At 28.1% G+C, this 26,026-nt stretch overlaps 2 protein-coding genes and 1 long non-coding RNA gene across 6 annotated transcripts in view; 2 read left to right on the top strand and 1 right to left on the bottom strand.

Moving 5' to 3' along the window:
- Window positions 1-24,681, top strand: part of Bet5 (blocked early in transport 5) — a 32,192-nt gene extending 7,511 nt beyond the window's left edge. For 2 of the 3 annotated variants that reach the window (XM_075363775.1, XM_075363765.1), the window contains exons 2-4: window positions 4,324-4,466; window positions 19,202-19,411; window positions 24,543-24,681. In XM_075363775.1, the coding sequence (XP_075219890.1) occupies window positions 4,368-4,466; window positions 19,202-19,411; window positions 24,543-24,671 (438 nt within the window). In that variant the 5' untranslated portion in view covers window positions 4,324-4,367 and the 3' untranslated portion in view covers window positions 24,672-24,681. Of the gene's footprint in view, window positions 1-4,323; window positions 4,467-19,201; window positions 19,412-21,003; window positions 21,294-24,542 lie in introns of those variants that run through there. The other variant, XM_075363784.1, reaches the window with a different exon arrangement.
- LOC142323690 (uncharacterized) lies at window positions 634-25,551 on the bottom strand. Of its 2 annotated transcripts, XR_012756152.1 has the most exons (4): window positions 25,423-25,551; window positions 22,621-22,726; window positions 21,288-21,448; window positions 634-959 (listed from the first exon to the last, which is right to left on the bottom strand). It is a non-coding gene; the product is annotated as an uncharacterized LOC142323690 (long non-coding RNA). The 2 variants fall into 2 exon arrangements; XR_012756154.1 differs by lacking the exon at window positions 22,621-22,726 and having other exon boundaries at window positions 25,423-25,542.
- LOC142323673 (uncharacterized) overlaps window positions 24,817-26,026 on the top strand; it is a 20,366-nt gene continuing 19,156 nt past the window's right edge. Inside the window, exon 1 of the mRNA XM_075363752.1 lies at window positions 24,817-25,173. Coding sequence (XP_075219867.1) covers window positions 24,817-25,173 — 357 coding nt within the window. The remainder of the gene's footprint in view (window positions 25,174-26,026) is intronic.

Here is a 26,026-nt window from a genome sequence, read left to right as displayed (position 1 = left end):
TTCTTTTTTCTCTACTCTTCTAATTAACAAAAAATATGTTAAATTAGCATGTTATTGTTTTCACGAACATAAATTTGAATTATCATCCAAAATTAATGATATGTAACTTATTTGCAGTTTGATATGAGCTCATATCATTAATAATAAGCTACTTATAAACATTCCTTTAATGCAGTACATGATGCAAAAGTATACAGTTAAAAAATAAAAGTCTTTAAATTCCTTATTATACTTGCATTGCCGTTTTTAATAAATTACCGAACTATTTGAAAATTCTTCCCACAAATTTATTTACAATACAATTGAGAGATTTCCTTTTACAGAAATAATATTACTTTGTTGATAAATTTTTTGATTAAAAAATCCAAGATTTTTCTGTATCCCTTTCAATGTGTACACAAATATTTGCTCAAAATAATTTTCATTAGCACTATCTGAATTCTGAATTATTTTTTTTATGATTAAGTACTTACCTTAACATTATTTCATGTGCTTATATTTAAATAACTAATATGGTCTTTAATCACATCTAATTTTTATCTTATAATTTGTTTCTATATTTACAATTTATTTTACAAAGACTTGATCTGTATAATGTGTTATGTACCAATCAGAATAAAAAATGTTACTATGTAAAGCTTTATCAAACATTTATTTACTCAGGGCTATCATTAATTTGATAAACATCTAAGAACATAAAAATATGAAAATTGCATTTTAATTATGCCATCATCATATTCTTTTAAAAATCTTGCGATTTGTAATTTTAAAAACTTATGTTGAACGTTGGCATTCAGAGTTGCGATGAAGATAGCTGTTTATTGCAGCTGTGATAAATTTTATACATATATATATATAAAATTTTTCAAAATTATTTTTCATCATTTTTTTTAGCATTTAAAAATTGTTCAACCAGTTGATGAAAGTTGATAATTAAATTATCTGATGATGGGATATTCCTGAAACAGGTAACAGCTTACATAAATGCAAAATTCATCTACTTAAAAAAACATGTATGGATAAAGTTATAACTTAATACAAGAACAGGGTACTTTACCTTCAGCTGTATTTGTACATTTATAAAATTACCCATAAAATATTAGAATATACATTAAAAAGATATTGTATAGTATTAATAATTATTGTATAAATAACAAAAAAAGGAGATTCAATTTATGTTCAAGAATAATAGTTCACGTCATTCGTATACAATAATTTTTATTTATATATTTTTAAATGTTTAATTTCATTACAATACATACACACTGGGATTATCCTTGAAAGCACTGATGAATGAGGTAAGTTGCTTCCTGAACCATATCTATTTTATTGTGGTGCTTTTAATATAAATGAATCAGTCTGAGGAGAAAGGGACTTAGTTTTCTCTATTTTTCAGGAGGATGAAAAAATATTCTACTGCTATAAAATTGGAAGATAAAAAATCACAAAAATTGTTAGTGTTCTTTATATGTCGATTAACATTATTTAAGGCAGTACCTTTTTTTTACTTTTAATTTGAATCCAATAAATATTTTTTTTAATTTTGACGTAGTTCCTTTTTTTTTCATTTTGGCAATAAAATAAAACAGTTTGGTATTATGCTTGTAAATAAACTTTACTTCTCATTTAAATTAAATGAATATTACTAAAAAGTTAGAGTAGAATACAAGAATGCAATAATGATTAAGAAGAGTGTTTGACTAACAATTATTTAGATTTCCAGTTTGATATTTCTTCAAAAAATTAACAGCCTTTTTTTATGTTGCACATGTTAACTTTCTAACATCTTGAAGCTTCTTCCCATTAATTGGAACAAGATTGTATGGATAACCAGGACTTATTGGCATAGAAAAGTTTGAAAGTGTAGACTTTCAACAATGAATGTATGTTTCATAAAACGTTCAATGTAAGTGTGCCCAACAATGACTCCTTTGTTTTCAGAAGAGAATTCAGAATGTTTGAAAAGAGTAGGCATCAAACTTTGCTTCTGTTGCTGTGGCATATCGAGTTGGTTTCTAAAGAATTGACGGTTATTTAAAATAATGTGGCCACCAACTGTCAAAATCTTGAATATCTAAAGTTTCCACAACTTTAACTTCAACATTTTTCTTTGCATTGCATTTAATCTCAACATAATCTTTTGGAACATAAATTCAATCAGATCTTTGAATTTTCTTTTTTAAAAACACCAAAATCCCTTTCGTATAGTAGGTATGAATGATCACACTCAGGAAATTTGTAATTATTTTGTGAAATCTCTGATGCTGCCAGACCAGCAAAAAATCTAAATAACATATAATTCCTCTTCTGATCAGGGCAAGAGTCAGAAAACAGGTACAACTCAGTAACATCTGTTGACAAAAAATTATTAGCATAATCCTATAAGAAAGAGGCTACCTCATTAGCACCCTATTTGCTTGACCTTAAGGTATATCAAACAACGGTCACTCTGAACATCATGAATACGAAATATATTTACCCACAACTGGCGCATGTAGAAAATTTGTAGGGCAGGAATGAAGAATGGAGCAAATTCTGCATATAGTCAAAATACAATATTCCAACAGCATTATTTGTGGCAAATTTCTGTTGTGCTTCAGTTATTGAGCTGTAAAACTATTTGATTGTTTCTTGTGAATCATAAGTTCAGCTTCAGCTGTTCTATTAGCACTTTCACGTAGAGTTGAACTTTTTTATAGACTTTAATTCCTCAGATTTGCTACACACATCAACCTGTGGTCAGCTAAATCAAAAATTAAAGTTTTTGGTGAAGTATTTTCTACAAAAGTCATTTGATGTTTAGATTAGGAGATTTTTGCACAAATAATTCATGCATTTATAATATATTTAAACGTGCATCTATACATGCATGTATATATGCATCTATATATCTATATATGGCTATTTCTTTGCCAGTGTAATGTGACTTTTTTTGTAGGAAAACGACAGATGTGATCATCAGTAATTTTCAAAATTTCTTCTGAAATTTTTATTTTCAGACTGATTCTTTCCTCTCATATCTTAGGAGTTTTATCAGCTAACAGTAGTTTAGTAAGTTTATAAACACATTTCTTTGATATAGCATGCAAACTGATAAATGCTTTTTGGGAAATATTTATCTTTGTTCCATTAATATGAATCACAAAATGTTTAAAAGAAGAGGTTTTTTCTTACCATCTTCTCCTTTTCTGGGTTGCCTTTGTTTAACTTCCATAGCTTCTATCAGTCACTATAAATGTAGATCTTGTGAATTTATGAATCTTTGCTACTTAGATTTAAAAATTCAGTTAAAATAAAATTTTGTGAAATAACATTAAATTTTAAGAAACATATTATAATTATACCAGTTTTCAGTAACTTTAGCCATAACCTCTTTACCAGTGTAACTTCCCTTGTACTGTAAACCGTGTAAAATTACTTCCTTTACACACATTTTGAAGTTTTCTGTTGTGGATTTTTTAACTCTTCCCATTTTTGTAATTGGAAAGTAAGAAATGAAAATAGTGCACTACTAAAAAGTAGAAAACAAATTTAATAAACTGAATAAAAATACCTTGATAAATATTGGGAAAAAACATTCATTATAACCTCTGAGATACTCATACACAGCCACAGCTAATAAAATAACTACTAATAATAACTAGCTCACAGCTAATAATAACTACTGCTCACAATGGTAGAGTGTCTTGCCAACATAAAAATACAAATTATTGTACTGGGGAGAATGGAAGCAAGTCAGTGATTTGGTACCTTTCTCTTCAGTTTGAAAAATATTACAATACATTTCTAAAGTAACTACAAAGCAGACATGATTTCTTTCTCCACAGTTTGATTAAGCTTGGGTGGTATAACCAAATTCCACAATAAAAGAAAAATGTAAATTTTGACATAGACCCTTCCTCCTCAGATCGATTTATATATAAAATTTAAGAGTTAGTAATAATGAACTCTTGAACTCCATAGATAGTAAGTAAACTTATTCAGAAACAGCTGCTGTGGTGTATTTTGCAATTGAGATGAACAGACAAAATACTCTTTAAAAGTGATTAATGCTGAACAATGCTATTGTTGACTGCCTAATGGGGTCGATACACTGAAGCAGATGATGTAGAAAAAAGTTATTTATCTTATGTGTTAAGCATTTTAAATTGATTTTTAATTTATGCTGTTGAAGGATACCTATCAAAACATTTATGTATGAATGAATTTTTTTAATAACGAAGAATCTATAAAAATTACATGAGTTAATAAATAATTATTAAATTCATCTAATTCTCTTTATTATATTGTTTTTTTTTTCTTCTATAATTAAATCTGTTTCAGGACCTTTGTTTGATAGGTGAGTTCTCATTAAAATTTTGTAGACAATGACTGTGCATAATTTATATATTTTTGATCGGTGTGGAATATTGTTGTTTTATGCGGAATGGAACCGTCTGAAAGTTTCTGGGATAACAAGAGAAGAGGTAATTTTACAATTGTTTGAAATTTATTGTTTAAATCTTGAAGTGGTTGAATAATATATCTGTATTTCCGCAATACATGTTTAACGCTTTTCCACATTGCAAGAAAAGATCCATATTTATGTAGTGTTATATATTGGTAATATATTATGTTAAATGTGATAGTGTATCATCTTATATTGTTATGTAATAACTGTTAGGTATTCAAAATAGTAATCCTACTTTGTGAAGTTTTCACCTCTTGAATATTAAATGTTATTAGGATAATATTTTATAAGCTTTTCATTTTGAAATTTCATTAAAAAATTTATTTTATTTGTTGAAAATTATATTGTAATTTACTGTAACGGCAGTAACTATCATCTATCCCATATACAATTAATGAATGTTATTCCCAAAAAAGTTTCAAGAGGATAGAAAGTTCTGAATAACTAATTTTATGTGGAAGAGACCTATCTCCAAAATTTTAAAAATAATTCTCAACCAGCCCTACCAGTGGGGTTATTTTTTTCTATTCCAGCTGAAATATTTCTATAACTCTTTGAAAATACATGTATAACAATGAAAGATCTGCAGACAGTATATTGTACTAGCATTACAATGTTGATAATGTGATTCTTTACATAGATTACCCAAACCAATGTTATAAATTTCTTCCCCTCATAATCAAATTGCACCCCTCTTTCACTTCACTGCAGAACATAATCATAACAAAACATTCAAAATCGTGGACTTTTAAAATCCAAAACAGACAACAAGCATTCCTTCCAGTATGTACAGAAAAATTTAAAATTAATCATACCACAAAACACAAACTTGCAGTTTTTCCCATGTTACAATCATCACTTGTGTATACATGTCAACTGAAAATTATTCAGAAACCTAACTCAGTAAAGTATCTAGCATGTGTTAATGGCTACGTATCTACATTTTGGCATATTATATAAAATGTTGGACACAGTATCAGAGTCCACCCGATGGCAAAAAAAAAATATGCAATACATTGCCAATTAATCAGCAACAATACATTACCAACATAATCAAAAATTTATGTTGCTTTCAAATCAATAAATAAATTAAATCACATTGATTGCACAAAACACTCTGATCAAGAAAATCAGTTGGACATTTACCCCTAGAAGTTGAGAACACAAATGAACAATTTAGACAATGCAAGAATTAATCTTTACAAATCATCTCAGGAAGTAGGATACACAAATAAAGTGATTTGACTGTAACATCTAAATTTCACATAGCTTAATCATGAACTCAACTTCATTAAAGCACCACATTTAAAAAATAATAATTTACTTAATATATATATATTCAAAAGATCAAATATACTATTTGATTACACACTTACTAAACTTATTGTCTAACCATTTCAAGTTTCTCAGTACAGTTGAAGAATGTAAGTAACTCTTTCATAACAAAACATGGGTAGATTAATTTTTTACTTTGTACTGTCTACCTTTGTTTGCCTGTGATACATACAAAGCATGTGCCAAAAGCATATGAAGGGCACAGGGAGATAAAAGAAGAATGTTCGGCCGAGTCGTCTTTGAGAAAATGCAATTTTAAATTTCAAATACATATATCTTATTTAATATTTATTATCCATTATTGCTACAAGAACATTATTTTATAGCACCTAACAGGATATCAACATAGAATTACACAAAATTTAACATGCAAATTTCTCCGATAATCCATGCATATGGCATCAACAGTACGAGCTTTACATTTGTGACTTTCCAGTTTAGCTTTCCTTTTTATTACATAAAATTTATCTGCTGTTCTTTTATGTAATGCTTGCTGTATTTTAATTTTACAGATTTGTTCAATATTATTTTTTCTTCAAATGTAACTGCACTCTCTGTCTTCAGGGAATCTATTTTAACATCAAATTCATCACAAGTGTTACAGATATCACTTCTTGGATAGCCAAATGCAATTGTAAACACAAACAAATATAATAAGACTCATAAGATACTGGGTTGTCTGGATTTATTCCCATGTACATTTCATGCAATTTGAAAACATTCTACTCAGGTGGCAAATACAGCCTTTAAATGTCTTTAAGGCTGTAATTACTAGTGCTTGGCTTTAAAGATTTAATGTGGCTGTGAATTTTTTGAACTATTTCTGCAGGCAGTTTCTTGAATCTGTTCTGATGTTAACCTCTACCATCTTTTACTGCACCAGTTGCTTTTAGATGACTGTATAGTTTGAAGCTGCTTTGCAGAAATTCTGTGCAATGATAGAAATGATTTATAGCATACTGGAACTTACAAAATAGTTTCATCTCTAAGAATTCTTACCTTGTACAAGTAACTGCAAATATGAAAATCAGAATCATTATTTTCCTTCCTCGGTCTCCTTTGCATTACTGGTTTATAGGTTATTAAACCAGATAGATGAGTTGTTTGCTTATTATAATCTCCTAAGATATTAAAATCTGATATAACTGTATTTCTGTTTCACTGACAACACAAACACTTAAATCTACTGTATTTACAATCTTTACCTGTTTTATAGGTTGAATGTCTTAATAACTTGCTTCAAATACTGTACCTTAAGATTTCCTTTTTCTACTTTTCTTTAAATTAAATGACTGGCTTTATTCAGTCACCCATTTTAATGAAATTGGTAAAAGAATAAACACAAATAGCAATTCACTACTAATACAGTCAAGAGCAGAGAAAAAACTCAATAGAAAACGAAATCCCAACAGTCAACAACAATTAACAACCTCACTATTACTGTAAAAAACAGTCAATCTAATAACAATTCTCAACAGTCACAAAAATTGTAACCTCGAACAGCGTGTGAGTAAAAAAGCTGACTATTTACCTAAAAGCAGGTGGTTTAGATCAGGGATACCAACCTAATATTTCAAGAATGTAGTTTATTCAGAGTCCAATATTATTTATAAATAATTTTTTATAATATATATTTTAAGTTCAGTTTTTAAACATGGCACTGCTGGTATATAATATTATTTATTATGTAAATAAATGAAATTCAACCTTACCAATAATTCTTCCTAGCGTTCTTTCTAGCACTTTCAGTCATTCGACCATCCTTAGGAAAAGTTATTCTTCAATTTCAAATCATTAAAATTAAATTATGTAAAATGTAAATTTATAAAATGTTAAAATCACGACAACAGGGGTTGTCATAGTATAAAGTTAGTCATGTCTGTTATGTAAAAAGTTCGCAGTTGTTATGAATGTTAGTGGTTGGAGGAAGACAGTTTAGGAATTATTTGTTTAAATAAAATATTCTTGAATCTGGTTTGTTCATTGATTAATTTATAATATATATTGCATTTTTCGAGGATACTGCTTTTATAAAAGTCGTTCGTTATATCTAATATTTTAATAAAATTATCAGGATGTAGTTGTGTTTATTTTGTAATCTGTGTCTAGCATAATTTATTTATCCAACCATCCTTTCTTTATATTGTTAATATGCTCTTTGGCTCTAATAGAAATAGAACAGTTGATCATACCTATATATTCTAAATGGTAGACTTTACATTTCAGATTATAGACACCTTAATTATCTAAGATATTTATATGTTTGGAGTTTGCTATTTTAGTATGATCGTTATTTTTAAAAAAATTTATTATTTTTATCTTATATAAAAATAGAATTTAACCCATTTTATAAATATATAAAACCTATAATCTAAAGACAACATACACCACCAACAATAAAATAATAAATTTTATAAACAATAACACTCATACTAAAATAACAAACTCCAAAAATATAAATATCTTAGAAAAACAAGGAGTCTATAGTCTGAAATGTGAAGACTGCCATTTAGAATATATAGGTGTGATTAACCGTTCTATTTCTATTAGCGCCAAAGAGCATATTAAAAATATAAAGAAAGGATACTTGGATAAAACAAATTATGTGTTTAATTTAAATTAAATGTTATAAAAATATTAGTTATTTTGAACGACTTTTATAAAACCAGTATCCTAAAAAAATTCAATATATACTATTATTACAATAAATTAATCAATGAACAGACCAGATTCGAGCGTGATATTTTATTTAAACAAATAATTAATAATCAAGATGCCTAAACTGTCTCCTTCCACCACTAATATTCATAACAACTGCGACCTTCTTAGATAACAGACATGACTAGCTTTATACTATGACAACTAGTTGTGATTTTAACATTTTATAAATTTTCATTTTTACATAATTTAATTTTAATGATCTGAAATTGAAGAATAACTTTTCCTGAGGATGGTTAAATGACTGAAAGTGCTACAAAAGAGAACGCAGACAAATTGTTGGTAAGGTTGAATTTAATTTATTTATATTTAAATAATATATATTTTATTATTTAACAGTAGTTTTTGAATAATGAAAAAGAAGAAGTGAACTCACTGTATAAATCCACAGATTGTGGACCTTCTTCTTTCTCAACTTGAATACAATGGACATTCATCCTTATTTCCCAGCATAGTAATATTAAAACATGCTATTTTTCTGGACTCTAATAAGAATATAACAAAAAACTACATCATTTATAGAACAGTAAGGTGCCATTATCTCAGATTGCCTAAAAGATGAACATTCATCTTTTTTCCCCTGTACTCTTCATATGAGCATACAAAAGGCACCAGCCAGAGTTGCTTGCCCTGATAACAATGATGTTAGTTATACAGCCTGTCTGTGGTGAAAAGTATAGAAATAGCTCTTGTGGGGCTGAATATTACCTACTTTTTAGAGAGCTTGACATGTTAATGAGTGACAGTATGTTAGGATCTGTGAAGAAATCAATGGAAACCACTTTGATTCTGTTTGCCCAAAGTAATCCTGTTTCCTGTTTTTGGGATGCTTATTATCTTTATAAAATGGTTTAGTTGTGATTCATGTCAGTCATAACACTTATCACAGAAACAACATTTTCAAAATTTTGCACCATTGCTATACCACTGACAAAAAAATATGTATGGAAGCATATTTACAAGTAAAAGAAAAAGCCACTCTAAATCCATTTACAAACTAATCAAAATACAAAATCTAATATGGACACTACATGACTTCCTTGTACGCCTATTAAATTGCATATACACAATATTTAAAAATGATACGTACATAAAATTTTATTTCATTAATAACTTCTGTAAATCAATATATTCAAATTAAAAAAAAGGAGATGAAGTCTGATTTGAACCGATGTGCCTTACCCTTGTAAGATCAAAATATTTCATTAATTAAAATTTTATTTGGTTATAACTCTGGAACCAATGAAAATAAGTACCACTTATGATATATCGTTGAAAAGCTCTCAATGAGGGCTTATTATTGCAGTTAAGAAAAATCCAAAAAATTTGGATTTTGGACACTTTTGGTCCAGTTGATTGAAATCAAAAGGGGAGGTACACAACTTGATGTTATAGCAGTCCTAAATCCAAAATTTCAACATCCTACAACTAGTTGTTTTTGAGTTATATAAGATACATATGTACATACAGATGCCACGCTGAAACTAGTCAAAATGGATATTTCAATTGAAATCTGAAAACCGAAATTTTTTCACAATTACAACAATACTTCCTTTACTTCGTTCAAGGAAGTAAAATTTAATAATAGATGCCGGAAATTAACGAAGTCAAATGTGAAAAGTAAAATTTCAAAAACAAGCTAATAAGACAGCTGAAAAATTGAAACAAAAAAATGAATAAATAATTTTGAATTATTATAAAAAGTGTTCCTACCAAAGATTATAAAGTTGAAGTAAATTAAATTGTTAAATAAGAAGTTATTCAATATCTTACCTAACTTCACCCAATTTGTGAATAACCACCAGGTTAAGGGATCATTCAAACAATTTAAATACATATCCTACAGTAAAAAAGATTTATAAAAGACAATCGTTCTTATGATAATAAAAATTTTCTGCAGAGAGGTCTGTTATAAATTTTAAAGTTTGTTGCATATTGGTCCGCCCACATCATCATTTAAAATAAATTTTCTTCACCATGGTTAATAAAGTAAGTTTCCCAACAGTGTATCTTTTTTATGGTCTTTTTTTAAACTTTTGTTTTTTAATTAACTTACAACCAGTTAATTAAGAGTTCATTTACAAGCTGATCATGGTTTCATTATTTTTGTTTCCAAGAAAACCAGTAACAACATCTTTGATTCAATTTTCTGTCAGATATATTTTCAGGAATTAATTTTCTTATTTGTGGTCCGATGAATATTCCTCTTTTAATTTATCTTCACTTAATTGTGAAAAAACCTCAGCTAAATATTTAAAATTGTTTCCAACTTTTTCTTATGCTTTTACAAAATTCTTCATCACACTATTTTTATGTGTAGAGGTGGTAAAATAATACAATCTGCTTCGACAAGGGGACTATTGAATACCGATATCATATTGGCGAGTCTTTAACTGCATAGTTTTTATCTGTAGCCATAATCACAAGAAACACATATATTTTGTAAAGCTATTCTGGAGACCGAGAAGAAGCCCTATCACCTTTAGGTCAGCAATGGTTTGCTATGAGTGTTCATCATACTTAATAGCTTTTTAATTTTGTTTGTATACTTTCATATGTTTCTTTCATTCCTACAGTATTTGCTACTGGTATAGAAGAAAACTTATTCAAGTTATGCAACAACTTAAGCTTATGTTTATTTAAGCTTCTTAAATAAAACACTGAGCACGAGTAACATATTCATTGTCCAGTTCAGACATTAACCCTGTAACATCATGGCAGGAACAAATTAAACCATTTCTTCTAAAGTATTTCAGTAAATTTTCATTTTGATTTCTATATATTGAAATTTTAGTATCCTTTTTTAATAAATTCCATTCTTTAAGACATGCGCCTAGGAGTTCTGCATGTTTTAACAAATACAAGTCACGAATTAGGTCACTCATTTCTGCTTATGTGATGAGGTGAGGTTTAGTATTTGATTCTTCTGGAATGTAATTTATATCTATTGAAGTCTAGGATTCATCAATTGATCCTTCTGGGGAATCAGAAATTTCTTTTCAAGAAATTGGAGCAATCGGAATCAGTAATCAACACCACGAACTACTCGTCTCATAGCCGAATAAACATTTGGTATGCAATGTTCCTTTTATTGTTAGAATTGAAACCAGTAACATTTATTAAGCAAAAATAGTAGTTATCGTAATGATTAGTAGGCTCTTGGCAAATCATAGGTATGTCTAAAGGCAAATGCTCTTTTTTCCTTTTAACCACTTGGTAAGTTGACATAGTACTTGATGCATGCTACATGTGCAGCCCAGGATTTATATTGGTCTCCCAAGGGACAGTCAAAGTAATGTTTGTAAGCAGTTTTCAGCAGATTCGATATTTGTTTTCGTTGACTTTTCATGTTGCATTCTCCGTAAATGTAACAAAAAATATTTGAAGAATTTTTACAAGCCCGATTTTTATTCATTGTAAGATTCAAAATGTTTAATGAATTAACTGAAACAAGTAAACTGAAATATTACAGAAATACTTACTTAATTACATAAGATACTTCATAAAATTGTTTCATCATTGAGTGCAATAAAGCACAGTGCCCACACACACATACAAAATTTAACAAATCTTGATGTTCAATAGAATAATACCAGAAGTTGTTCTGTCATAAAAATCTTTCATTAAATTTATGGTAACACTTATGAAACAATCTTTATAATATGTGTATGATAAAACCACTACCACAACTAAAGAATCCAGCAAGTCGTACCAAGAGCTGGGCTCATCCTGAAGAAAATTTCATCACATTGAAATACTTAGTACTTGACTCACTGATATGTCTGGCTTGACATGACATGACATGACATCATTCGACTGTTATGTTTCAGATATAGGTCTACAGCATGCATCACAGTATAAATCAGATGTGAATAAGCAAACAAATGTACTAACTTATTTGTATTGTTTGTTCCACAAATGATGGAAAAAAATAAATTTTGAGCTTGTAACTTAAAAACTTTATGTGATGATTGTTTCAGAATTCATATTCAGGTTCAGCATATAAAATATTATACAGAACACTTACTATAAGAATACTATGACTATACTATAAAAACACTTACTCCCCTTCAGTTCCAAATTTGTATTGACCAGTGTTATTTATGATACTTTTCATTCCATGTATCTTGAAGTGATACCCTTTTATTGTTTTTAAAGTACTGCTTGTTCTTAGAAGCTTATCATAGAGAAATATATTTTATTAAAAATGTTACTGAGTTAATAAATAAACCAACTGCACTAGTACTGATGTTTATGGTTTTACTAGAGAAAACATTGATGGAAATATGAAGGAACCTGCAAGACAATCTTACTTGGTATAAAATAGAAGAAGAATGAGATGAAGCGTGAAAAAAATTCCAAACTGTCTTCTGTATATCAGCAAGGAAGAAATCCATAACTTTAACTACATGCAAGAAACTGAATAATTAACTTTTTTGCTGGACAATACAACTTATTCAAATGATCTTTACATCCATTGAATGTACTATTTGACTTTAGCCTGCACGTGAACTATAAAACATTCCGTAGTACTATATAATTTAGTTTCAACCTCAGATTTTCTAAAAACAAATTTTACTGTTCTCCATCACGTGACAGATTTTTGAAAATTGTATACAGAGGTTCACGCATAGCTATCTTCTACATAACTTATTGTTTTTATTATTTTTTCTTTACAGTTTTAATTTAAATATATAATATTTCCATAGCCTTATTCATTCTGTGACTGTTAGAGTACCTATATCTTTATTGGAAAAAAATGTTTTTGAACTTGGGGAACCTGACGAAAGTGATGGTTTTTCAAGGGATAAATTAAGATTAGTTGATCTGAATTTTAAATTACTGTTTTTTAGTAAGATAATTGATAAAAGTTTCCATTCTTTATGAAATTAAATTTTTCCAACAATGATGAAAAATGATGCAAGGGATAGAATTATACAGAAAAACTGTTTTTACAAAAACTGAGATAATGCAACCAATCATAAATGTTTTGTTTTAAAAGTAAAAAGTGTAATGTGATGTTAAGATTAATCTGTTTTATTAAAATTTGTACCACTGTTGTTACACGATAAGCAAAACTTTATCTGAAGCAGATGAAATAGCTGGTTTTATTTACATCAGTTTTTTTTTTTAACATTAGTTCATCTGTCAGTCAGATATTCATTAGGATGTTGGATTCCATTCTTTACAATTTTCTTTGTCTGTTACTTGAGCTTTTTGATCTTCCCCAGTTGAAAGATTTTAACCGATTAACAACCATTGCCTCTGTTAGTGGCAAGGCAGTTTATAATGGCTTACATGTATCAAAAAAGGTGCACTTTGCATATTTCCTGTATGATATTGGTAGGAATGGGCTGGTTGACCGATTTAACAAATATTCAAATTACACAGCTACTATGGGTATTCAAAAACAATGTATAATTTTCAGTGTGAGCCTCAGATTTCTAATGTATTTGTTGTTGGTCATAGTAATTTTTCTTTTTCTTATCTCCCAACACTGCACCTTCACTTTAAGTTAGTAATAATGTTATAAATCAGCTGATATCCTAGCAGCAATTTTTTTTTAATCTTTTAATCTGGATGAATGCAAGTGCAATGTTTCATCATGATGGTTCTAAGCACAGATACTTTGTCTGGGTGTGTTTTGGTCAGTCAGAAAAATTGCATATATTTCTTTGTCCAGTATTTCCTGGTTTCATGGCCTTTCACATTCTGGAGAGGTGTCATCATGTTCAAATTATTTGAACTTTAAACACTATTAGATATTTTTTAATATATCAAATTAGGTTTATAGATTTCAATAAATATCTATTTCATCATTGAATGTAAATAATTACCACATGTAAAACTATATTATGAGCCCACAGATTTGATTAGTGAAGTAGCCGGGGAAAGTCCAAACAACACTGTATATTTACTTAGCTCCAAAAGCAGAAGTTGTGGACATAAAAACAGGATATTATATTTTAATTTTTGTTTATTGAAAGGGTACTAGAGGATTTGGGATAGCAAGAGCTCCCTTTAGCAGTATTTAGTTTTTTTTTACTTTTCCTTAAGTTAGAATAGATTTTGGCAGAAACCTTCAAATTGCATTGTTTCAGTTGGTTTTTAATTGAAATAGACTAGTAGGCCTAGTATGCTTTAGAAAATGTTCTGCGTACCACCAAAAACATAACATCTTTATGAAAAGCATAGTTAAAATCTTGCAGTATTGTTTTTGCTAATTTGAGATGTTAGGAACTGAAATCTAAATAAACCTCAATTATCATAAATCAGTGTTTGTTTATTTAATATGGATTGCAGTACCTATGGATAAGGAGTACAAAATTTCTTAAGACTGCTCTCCCCAAAAACCGTATCTCATTTTCAAAACTGTTTTTTTTTTTTAATTTTGCAGTGTTTAAAGCTTTTACAGTTGAGGGAAAACATGAAATTAAAAATGCCTTTGTAGTGTTTCAATGAAGATTAAGGGCCCAAGCTGCAAAATAGCCCAAAATCTACGATGTCATAAAGCTTTTTACACTCACCCCAACATTCTGATCACTTCTTAAAGAAATTACTTAAGTATCACCATATTTATTTTTTTCTTAACTGACTAGAAAACTAAGTAAATATGCTTCAACCTCTATGATTCTGTTATGTGTTACTTGTTTATAAATCTGAATGTAATTTGAAAAAGAAAGATAAAAATTAATGTTAATTTAGAAAGGCAAGGCACCAAAACTCCCACCACATTAGAAATATGGATTAAAAATGTACAGAATTTTTAATCCAGAAATATGGATTAAAAATGTACAAAATTTTTAATCCTGTAAATTCGTTTACTTCCATAAAATACTTCAGGTTTCCCATTTGATCAGGGGAAAGAATATGAATTCTCACCAAACCTGGTATATCCTCTTTCTGTATTCAGAGAATCAAATCCAAATTTGGTGGATCAATGCTAAAAAGTTTTCTAACTGTATGATATTACTATTTATTATTTTAATGTTAATCATATCACAACAAAGATCAATTTCAAGGATCAAGGTGTAGGCTCAAATTCATTAAGTGATCTTTCAAGTGATAAAGGAATTTTTTTACTCTTCATAAGACCAAAGATTACCTTGAATATACAAATTTTGTCTCATTATATAAGACAGTATAGATAAAAGTAGAATATCTCAAAATTATCATAGTCAATAAACCACCTTTATAACATTCACAAAATTAAAATGACTAATTTTACAATGACTGATATCAGAATGAATTTCATGTTAAAAGAAATCATAACATCCAGTGATTCCCTTTTGAGGGTTAAAAGTAATTGATTTAAATTAAGTAATATTCTCAAAAGGGTAGTCTTATTTTCTCTCAGAATGACAAGTTATATTTTTTGTGTGCTTCAATATTGAAGCCCATCAGATTTCTGTGAATGACCAATCCTGCCTATTCATTAATCTGTAAATACTAAAATAATTAAAACATGCTTTACACCGTTTTTTTTTTTTTTTTTTTTTTTTTTTTTTTTTTTTTTTTTTAAGCCAAATGAGACAAAACATATGACTATTACAATTAAAAAAAAAGTATTGTTAATGAAGATTTTTAAAAGCATTCTATGGGGTTCTCCAGTACCTGAAAATTGAAGGATGTGAACTGAGGTAACAAACCTGTCATTAAAGTCATGTTCATTGATCCATTTTCAATTAATCACCAAACTTAAAAACATTGTTTACTGTGTGCTGTTGGGCATTTTTTTAATGCTAACAGCCACAACAGCAGTCAATGCCGTCAAAAAAAATTATAAATGCTAGATGTCATAATCAATTTTTTTATTCATTTATTCAATTTTAATATAAATATATTTTGTCCAGTAATTTGCAAAAAATGTCATTTCAAATAAACCAATATTATTGCGAAAAAATACCCAACAAAAAGTACCTATTTAAGAGAATTTTAAATTTAAAAAAAATCAAGGTAAGCTTTATTACTATTTAATAAGTTCACAAATCTTAAAATTGATGTGGCACCAGAAATTAAAGACTTTATAATCAGTTCAGTATTATGTGCAATGACTAATCTGCTGGATAGGAAGAGTCATTTTTAGATTTTAGTTGTAAACAATGTTACTATTTCTACTCAAGTAAACCAAATTTAGTTAAATATTTTACAGACATCATTGCTTAATGTGCATTTGTATGAAACTTTCATTAACTTAAAGGAGAAGAGAGCCATTTCAAACAGACATTTCCTGCTATTTTTGGTGTAATGTTTTCCTTAATTCTCTACAATATTTAGAGTAACATTATGATAAAAGTTCAAATAAAATATTCTTTTTTTTTTGTGTTAATAAAACAAATTTTTTATATGCTCTAAATCAGACAGTATTCAGTTTACAAGCTGATTATCTTCTTTTTTTGACCTTTGGAGTAGTATTGTTTCTTTTTCTTTTGAATGACTGGTATTTGAAATTGGAAATTTGATACATCATAAAGAAGAAATTCCTATTATGAAAAATAAGTAAATAAAAATATCAAAGTGCATCATTAAATTATGTTTCAGAGTAGGTTAACCTTTTGTTTACATATAGATAATTAAAATTGTTTAAGTAATTTGTTAAAAAATATATGTTCTTTGCTCTAATATCCAACTCAGTAATTGTGTATACATAAATAAAGTTAAAATTTCTTCAAAAATTAAGTAATGAAAAAATATTGAAAATTTCAAATTTCACTGTAGTGTTTGACTTTGTGTGGTAAGTGCCTGTTGTTAATTTTACAAAGATGAAAAAATGAAGCTTTGTTTTGGTTTTATAATTCTACAAATATATGGTCAGCTGACTTAACAATTGATTTTTCTAAAAATCCAATAACATACTAGTTTCAGTTTTAACTCAAATCATTAGAAAAAAAGTTATCCTGTTAATGTCTTAATTGTTGTTTTATTTGTTCTGTTTTATTTTCTTAAAAGTGAATATTTTTGGCCTGTTACTGTGATGCATATTTGAGTTGTGTTATTTTGTGTATTTATTTCTAATTAAATCAAGTTTGCACATAATGATACTAAGTTACTAGTGTTTCCTTAAGTATTAGCAAGATAATAATACTTTGTATTACTGGACAGAAGACTGTGAAAAATAAAAAAATGGGTTGGTTTTTTCTCTTTTATTTTATTCTAAAGACAATCATTCTCTGGTCCACTCATACATACATGTATTAAAAATTATCAATTTGTTCATGAACAGGTCAAATAACAAAACAAAGATGAACAGAAAAAAATTATGTAGAAGCCAAAAAATATTAACCCAAACTCATTGGAGGTGTAAGATTATATGTAATGTATGTCCCAAATTTTAGAATGAACTGATTTTTAGAATCTAATGATTTTTCTTGTGATTCTGTCGAATTTCTCTACCAATATTTAATACATATACATGAGGAGTGGTTCCATCTCCCATTACAGTTATTTTAAACAAAAATAATTTTTAATTCTCAGCATTATTAAAGCAAAGAGCATCTCTCTGTTCAATATAAAATTTGTGTTTCAACTGTGTCTTTTCCATTACAATATTTTGATTTATACATAAAATTGTTTTTTTTTCAAGTGTAATTATTTGCTCAAGTTTCTTTTGACAGTCCTCTGATATTTATCAGATCTTGAGTGATGTTTTTATTTTAAATGTACTTAGTTCATGCTACGAAAAATTTGCTGGAATTTTAGACAAATAGCACCAGTGTCAGTCATTGTTGGTTTTCTAGCAGTAATGCATAACAATAAAAGTTTTAACTTGTACATATTTGCTTTGTGTCGTACATAGCTATTACTTTTTTTTTTGTAATGTTGGAATAAATTCTAGTAAAAGTGTATATTTTTCGTCTCAGTTGCATGAAATATTATAAATTTATTAAAACAGGTGGGGGGGGGTGTTCTCATGGGTTTATATGACCACCACTATAAATATATAAAATTTATATAATAAATTTTTAATGAGACCCAATATAATCTAACCAAACTTAACCGACACTCACTTCGCTTGCTATCCTTGACTAGTGGCCGAAGGTTAGCGAGCATAGGTTAAGTTTGGTTTGATTATATTTATACTTTTAGATTTATTTATTATATATATATATATATATATATATATTTAGTTGTTTAGTTAGTGGTAGTTGTATAACCCATGAGACCCAATCAGGGATATATATTGTACTCTTTTTTATAAACAATTTTTGTTAAGTTACATCTATAAGAAATTTTAATTAATGTCAAAATGCTGGTCCCTCCATTAAAATTGTTGTTAGTCTTCCCTGTTTGTTATAATATTCATTTTAGTTTGTAATAGAATTATTATTTTTTAATCATAATTTTTTTCTAAACTTGCATGAAATTTTAAACTGGTCTAAAATTACTTCAGAGCCTGTAAAATTCTTAATGCTGAATCTGCTGTTTTGAATCTGATCATACTGTTTTCCTTTGATAAAATATATTTAGGGCAAGATTTTTTCTAATTTCTGTATGAAATCATGAATATAGTTTATTTTTAGACAATGATTTCATAAATCATTCAAAATTTGGGTCTACGATTTGATTTCAAAACTTTGACAGAAGTCAAAGTTTTAACTTCTAAGAAAAGAAATTAGGGATTGTAATATTTCTCTTTTTTATTCTCAAATTGAATAGGATGTCTTGATAATTTTGTAAAAAATATGAATTTATTTTCAGGAAGCAAAACTGATGTACGGGATGTTGTTTTCACTTAAATCATTTGTTAGCAAAATTTCACCTTTGGATACTAAGAAAGGTTTCTTGTGTTATAAAACAAATAAGTACGCTTTACATTACCTAGAAACTCCAACAGGTTTGAAATTTGTACTGAACACTGATGTAAATGCTCAGAATGTAAGAGAGCTTCTGCAGCAGATGTATAGTCAGGTAAAGATATGATTATGCTGTTTCTTGTAACAAAATAAAGATCGTTTGAAGACCTATCAAGTTGTTAGTATGCTTAGTTATTCTGTATCTAAGAGAAATACATAAATTTTGAGTGAATTTTATAGGGTTTTTCTCGTTCATATATGGGTTGATCAAAATGTAAAATAGAAAAAAAATACTTATCCAACTTTCAAATTCTCTGTCATTAATGCATAATGCCAAATTAATATTTTGTTATTCCATTAGTGAAATTTTCCTACATCATAAAGTGAGACTATTGTATTTATTTTAAAGCTGCAGAGAACTATTCATGCACATCCAACTGTATAATTTTATTGATTGTCTAAGATGATGCACAGAATTGTGACAATAAATGTGAAGTATGTGAGTAATATGGATCGTAATAAGGAAGATCTTTCACATATCACAGTGTTAATATCCTCAAAGCAGCTGTATGGAATACTTTTGCTTTGGATCAACACCTGTTACCTTCAGATTACAGTATTATATGATCCACTATACATAAGTCTGTTAAACACCTTGAATGGAGTAAAAATTGTCTTATGCTGGACTTTATATCAGGGTTCCTGCATTTTGAAAATTCTCCATTTGAGTCAGGAAAGCAGTTTGCAAGCTATTTATATTAAAAAGCATTGAACCTCTGGCAGTAGTTGGTCTTTACTTGTTCTGACAATAGGAGAATTCCTTTTTATGCAAAATGTCTCTAATCTTTACTGTAACTGGTTGTTAATTTATTAGTTCTATTTCTACATATACTTTTAATTAATTAGAAGCCACCATTATTGCCATCTATTACCAGTTATTATTCTCATTTATGTGTGCACTGTAACAAACAGCTCAAGATAGATTGAAAACCAGCCTAATTGATTCTACTTTTATTGTGACAACACATTATGAATATTACTACTCAAAAGTTACACAAAGTTGATAATGTATTAAATTATACTTCATTTTCATTATTTTTGTATCATATAGTACTGTTATTTTTACAGTTTTAATTTATTATTTAGTAATATTAGAGTTAAGTATTGCTATTGATAAAAAAATAACTTCATAGATTTTTGTTCTTGACATTGTCCTTGACAGTGTCCTAAGTTAGAAATACTAACATTTTATATTCTTAACTATACAACAAGTAGAAGTAACTGAGTATTCTGAATTAAAATTAAATATAATATTAAATATTATCAATTTTATAAGAGATTGTATTATGTAATTCTGTTGGATAATCTTTTTCTCTTTTAATAATTATCAAAATAATAGTTTAGATTCATTTATGAGTCATGTAATATCTTTATCAAACAAAACTTACTTGCTTTGGTTATAATATGAAATGTAGTCAATTTTTATATTTAAAAAAAAAGAAAAAAGTTGATAATTCCTTTTGTACCAAAATTAAAACTTAAGTTTCCTTACTGACAAACAATTCTTCATAGATTTGTTTTTAAAAGATTGCTAAAATACACACCTGAGCATTTTTAATTTCACTAACAAAAAATATTATAAAATCTTAAAAACTATCAATTATACCACGTTTAATTGACAGTTTGCCATTGATTTTCTGATTTCAGATTTTTCATTGCAATTTTATTATTTTTTATATGAAATTACATAAAAAAGCATAACACGCAACTTATCTGGCTTCATATTAAGAGATAAAATACAAGTTGTAACACCAGTTACATAATTTTTTTTAACAGTACTGGCATCTACAAAAATTAATTTTAATTGTACTTTTAAAAAGCTTAAAAATAGATATGATTGTAATTAAAAATTGTATTGGTAATCTCTGCAGCTTGATTAAAAATAAGCATAAATGAAAAAAGCACAGTAAAGATTATAGCACCAAACTTACCTTCTTAAGTCTTTTGACATACTGTGTAATTTAATCATTTAAATTGCTATGCATGTTGAGACAAGTTTGCTCTGCCTTTTTTGTTTGTCTGATATTATAAAAAATGTCACTTTTGGTAGTATATATTTATAACTCCATCATGGATATATATATATATATTGCTAATTAAAAAAAAAGAAAAAATGTATTTAATTAAATTCAAAATAAATGCAAAATTTAAAAATTATTTTATGATCTATCATCAAACTACTTCTGATATATTTTTGCCTTGCTCTTTGAAGCACTGAAACCCGGCCAAAGCAGCATCTCAACAAATCAAGAAAAGTAATAAAATTACGGCTGACCAATTAAAAGATCATGGTACCTTATATGGTGTTATATATGGTACCTTATGTAAGGGAAAATGATATCATGGAAATAATAGAACATTCAAAAATAAAAATTAATCCAGTCAAAAAGTTGTAGTTGGTGTTATTTTATTCCTTCTCAGGGGTCTGTTAAACATATGCACTTTTATTTATTCATTTTAATTAATGAAATTTTTCTTCAGAAGCTGAAGAAATTACATTTTTTAATCGTTTTTAGGCCTAACACAGACATACAACTATTTAATATATATTATATAATTGTTGGGTCGTAATCGGCCACTAGATCAAGAACTGTGGATTTTAAATCTATGTGTAAAACTGTGATAATCATTAATCACAACAGGCTGATCATAAAAAGTTTATTATAGCCTCAACAGCAGCCCTTCTCAACAATATTTGGACATTGTGTATGTTGTAAGTGGATACATGTTCAGCACACTCATGCTTGCTCACTGTTGTAAACATCACTTTGTTGAAGTAGAGAAGTGACCACCTTCTTATCTGAAGTCATTAAAAGAATATAATTATGGTAATGAATAATAATATTATAATTATTATAATGAATAATATTGATCAAAAATTCAAGATCTCAATAAATATTTACTTCAAAATTTATTCAGAAGTGCATAATTTGTTATATATCTTCTTGAAAATGTAAATTTAGTTAATTAACTAAAATTGAAATTGTGTACTTTTGTAATATTAACTATCATTAAAAGAACTGGAGTATTTTATAACCAATCTTTCTTTTAATGTTACTGCTAACCTCCAAGTTATATTCTTATATGACATTGCTGGTCACAAAAGTGATAACAATTTAAAATATATTTTAAAAGAATATTTTGAGTGTACTTCCATAAATTGCCATCTAAGTATAAAACGTGACCTTTTATTCATCATTATAATTGTGATAAATCCAATATTTTTTTATGTGCCTTTTATTACTAGTATAATAAAACACACACAATATATGAAATTCATTCTTTGTATCGAGTGAACTAGTTTCATTCTAAAAGTGGTTGCTGAATTATCACAGCCAATTAGTTCTCTATGTCCACATGACACATCAATCTGTAAACAATTCCCAACTATTACATGATTGTTAAAACACCTACCAGCCAACACTTGCTGAAAAATGAATTCATTACAAATAAATTAATAAATATCTCTTAGATGTAATTTATTCAAATTTGTGTTAACTGATTAAAATTAAATAAATTAATGAAGAAAAATTCTCATCTGATCAAGAAATATAAAATTTCTTAACCAATACCGGAAATTAGTTGAAAAAACTGTATAAAAACTAAAATGAACTGCACTGTAATAAAAATTGGATTTTTTCTGAGTTCTGGTTATAAAAACCAAAACATTTTTCATTTTACCCGTCCTAAGTCAGTGGAACAAGAAATGCCTAAGATTGCAGTTTTGTGGATGTGGCAGTTTTAAACACACACATTATGGTAAGTGTACCTGTATAGGTGAACCTGTACAAGTATGCTGGAACATGAGGATAAGACTTAACAGTACTCTTTCGTATGTGTGGACAATCAGATTGAATAGAGATTTTCATTCAATACCCCTAAATTGAATGGAAGTCTATGTGGACAGCTATCCATATCTAAGCATTTAGAGTGAAAGTCAATATCTCACAGATTTCTGTTCATATGCACCATATTAATATATGTCAAAGCAGTTAAATAAGGCAGTAGTTTCTACAAAAAATGTAAACTGACTGCAGGGTGTTGTAGTAGTAAAATAGTGTAATTTTAGAGGAATTTATTGAACTACAAATAGTGCACTTGGCTTGTGAAAGATTAAATCCAAAGACAACTAGAGTACTCATTAGAAAAAGTGAATGATATCAAATTGCCACCAACAGTCAATAGTAAAAAAAAAAATACATAAATAAGGAAAAAGTTTTTAAACTCTTATTACAGAATAATAAACCCTCCAACATGATTTAACTTTTTTTTTAATTAATTTTTTGTTCAAATAACTAAAACCATGAGGGTGAGTTAAATTAACGTCTTAGAAATGCACTAAAATTAAAATAAAATATGCCATTTTCCTCTAAGTTGGAAATAGTGATATTCGTGGTTTGAAAGAAAGGCAACTGGACACAGCGTAATGTCAAAATGAAACATGACATTACAGCAATAGTATAAAGGTGGCAACTCCATTTGTGACTTGCACCAAAACGTTTAGATAAAAGATCAGTACACAAAATTGTTCATAAATAAAAGATCAGTACACGGTGGCATGTCAGCAAATTGCAGAATTGAAAGAAAAAGGTGTTGCTTGCAAGGAATTTTTATGGTGCTTTGAAGCATAAGTGATGTCCTCCTAAGAATTGTTACTGAAGATGAAACCTGGAACCATTAGCACAATAGAAAAAAATCTGTTTTAAGAAATGAAGCAGTTGGGTTCATGAATGGGTAGCTGTCATCCAAGACTTATTCTAAATGTATCCATGCACATCCAAAGCACTGGAACAATTGTATTGTAAACATTTAGAGACTACATATTTTAATGTTTATTTTTGATAAATTATGATATAAAAAATATTTGAGTTTTTCATATAGATGGTTTGTAGTTAAGAGCTCCAGGGCATTAGTATCTTTTTGAATCTGTGTTAATTTTTATAATCCATTGTGTAAATTATTTTGTAATGGCATTTTATTTTATTAAGTAAAAGCAGCAAACTATTGTATTTTAATCAATCTAAATGTTTTGCATGTTTTTATTCTGCACATCTGCATAGTATATAATTTCAACCAGATTTTTTTACAAACTTCTTTACTAGATTTGATTACTTACTTGTGTATATAATTTGCTTTTTCCTGTAGTAATTTATTTTTAAACTTATGCTCTGTTTTTTCTCCTTCAGGTGTATGTTCAGTATGTAGTGAAGAATCCAGTGATAAATTTGCAGGAACCAATTGTGAGTGAATTGTTTAAAGCCAAATTAGATGCCCTAATCAAACAGTATCCTGTTGTTATCGCTAAACCAACTTAAAGTTCAAAGTTATTTAGTGGACAAGTTTGTGATAAAACATTTTTGGATATATTCTTTTCAGTGTGGGATTTTGGGTTCTGTGACTATAGGCATGTTATTTAAAGTAATTTAGGGATATGATACCGATAGGTGGTGTGTGAAAATTATGGGAGAGGAGATAAGGTTGTTTGAAAACTACTTTGATAATTCTCAAAAAGTAGTTAAAAAGAATTTAGAGGATGCACTGCGTGTTGACTCAAATGCAGTGTATCGGTTTATATTGGGCCCACCTCTTTTGGAAATGGGAGGTGGTATGGCCGTACCAGCCGTTTCACATGAAGAAGTTGTTATGTACAGAGTTGCCAGTCAGGAAGAAGTTGAAGTCGAGGTCGACGTGTGCACTGATGTCTACTCACAAACTGGTCAAACAAACTCTGTTCCTAAAACTAAAGCGACACGTCGTAAATCTACATCTAGACAAGGAGAATATCGATGCAAAGTCTGTTTTAAGACATTTTCCCAGGTATGTTTTATTGAATATTTTACCTAACATGACATTAAAACATTACAGTTCATCCTGATTATCTGTGATAATAACCAGGAAGAGAGTCATGGATAATCCAAAAATCATGGCAAAATTGCAGTTGATCCAAAAATAATATTTAATAGTAATATGCAATAAAATTACTTAATACTGTAATGCAGTACAGTATTAAGGTATAATGGTAAAAATAAAATAAGATACTGTACACTACATTACACTATTATTTACCTAGCAAAAGTAATATCCAGAAGTTTATTCAAAATACATATGAATATATAACAAATTTTCACTATCACTAATACTGTACATAGATTGTACGTGTAGCAGTTTATGTACTATGTAATGCATTAACAAACACTTAGTAAATTACAGTAGGTAACAAGAAAAAAATACATAGATATTAAAAAAATAAATTGTGCATTTTACTCTTTCATATTTCTTTTTTTTAAACTAAGACGCAATTGATTGTTGTTTTAGTGACTGAAAACACCTTTTTTTAATTGAACTTTGTGTTTTGCGTAGCATAATAATAGTATCACACAATGAACTATAGCATTATCATATTCAGAACAAATACTCATTCAACTAGCAAATGAATAAAGGAGTGATGATGAAAAAACTAAATTTTTAACTATTAAGTTTTTAAAAATATTAAAATCTTTTATTTTTTCCTACAGGCATTACAGTTAAACCACTTTCAGATAATCGGGAGCTAGCTGTATATACTAAAATAAAAAAATCTGTCAGGAATGAAATATGCTTCAAACATTAAATAAGGTGTTATATATAATGTCATTAGTAAAGATATCTTTATCCTCTATTATAAATTTGT

Source organism: Lycorma delicatula, chromosome 1, assembly GCF_047948215.1.
Source record: "Lycorma delicatula isolate Av1 chromosome 1, ASM4794821v1, whole genome shotgun sequence".
In the NCBI taxonomy this organism is placed as follows: Eukaryota; Metazoa; Arthropoda; class Insecta; order Hemiptera; family Fulgoridae; genus Lycorma; species Lycorma delicatula.
The sequence above is the reverse complement of the archived record's forward strand: the minus strand, read 5'-3'. Positions and strand labels throughout refer to the sequence as shown.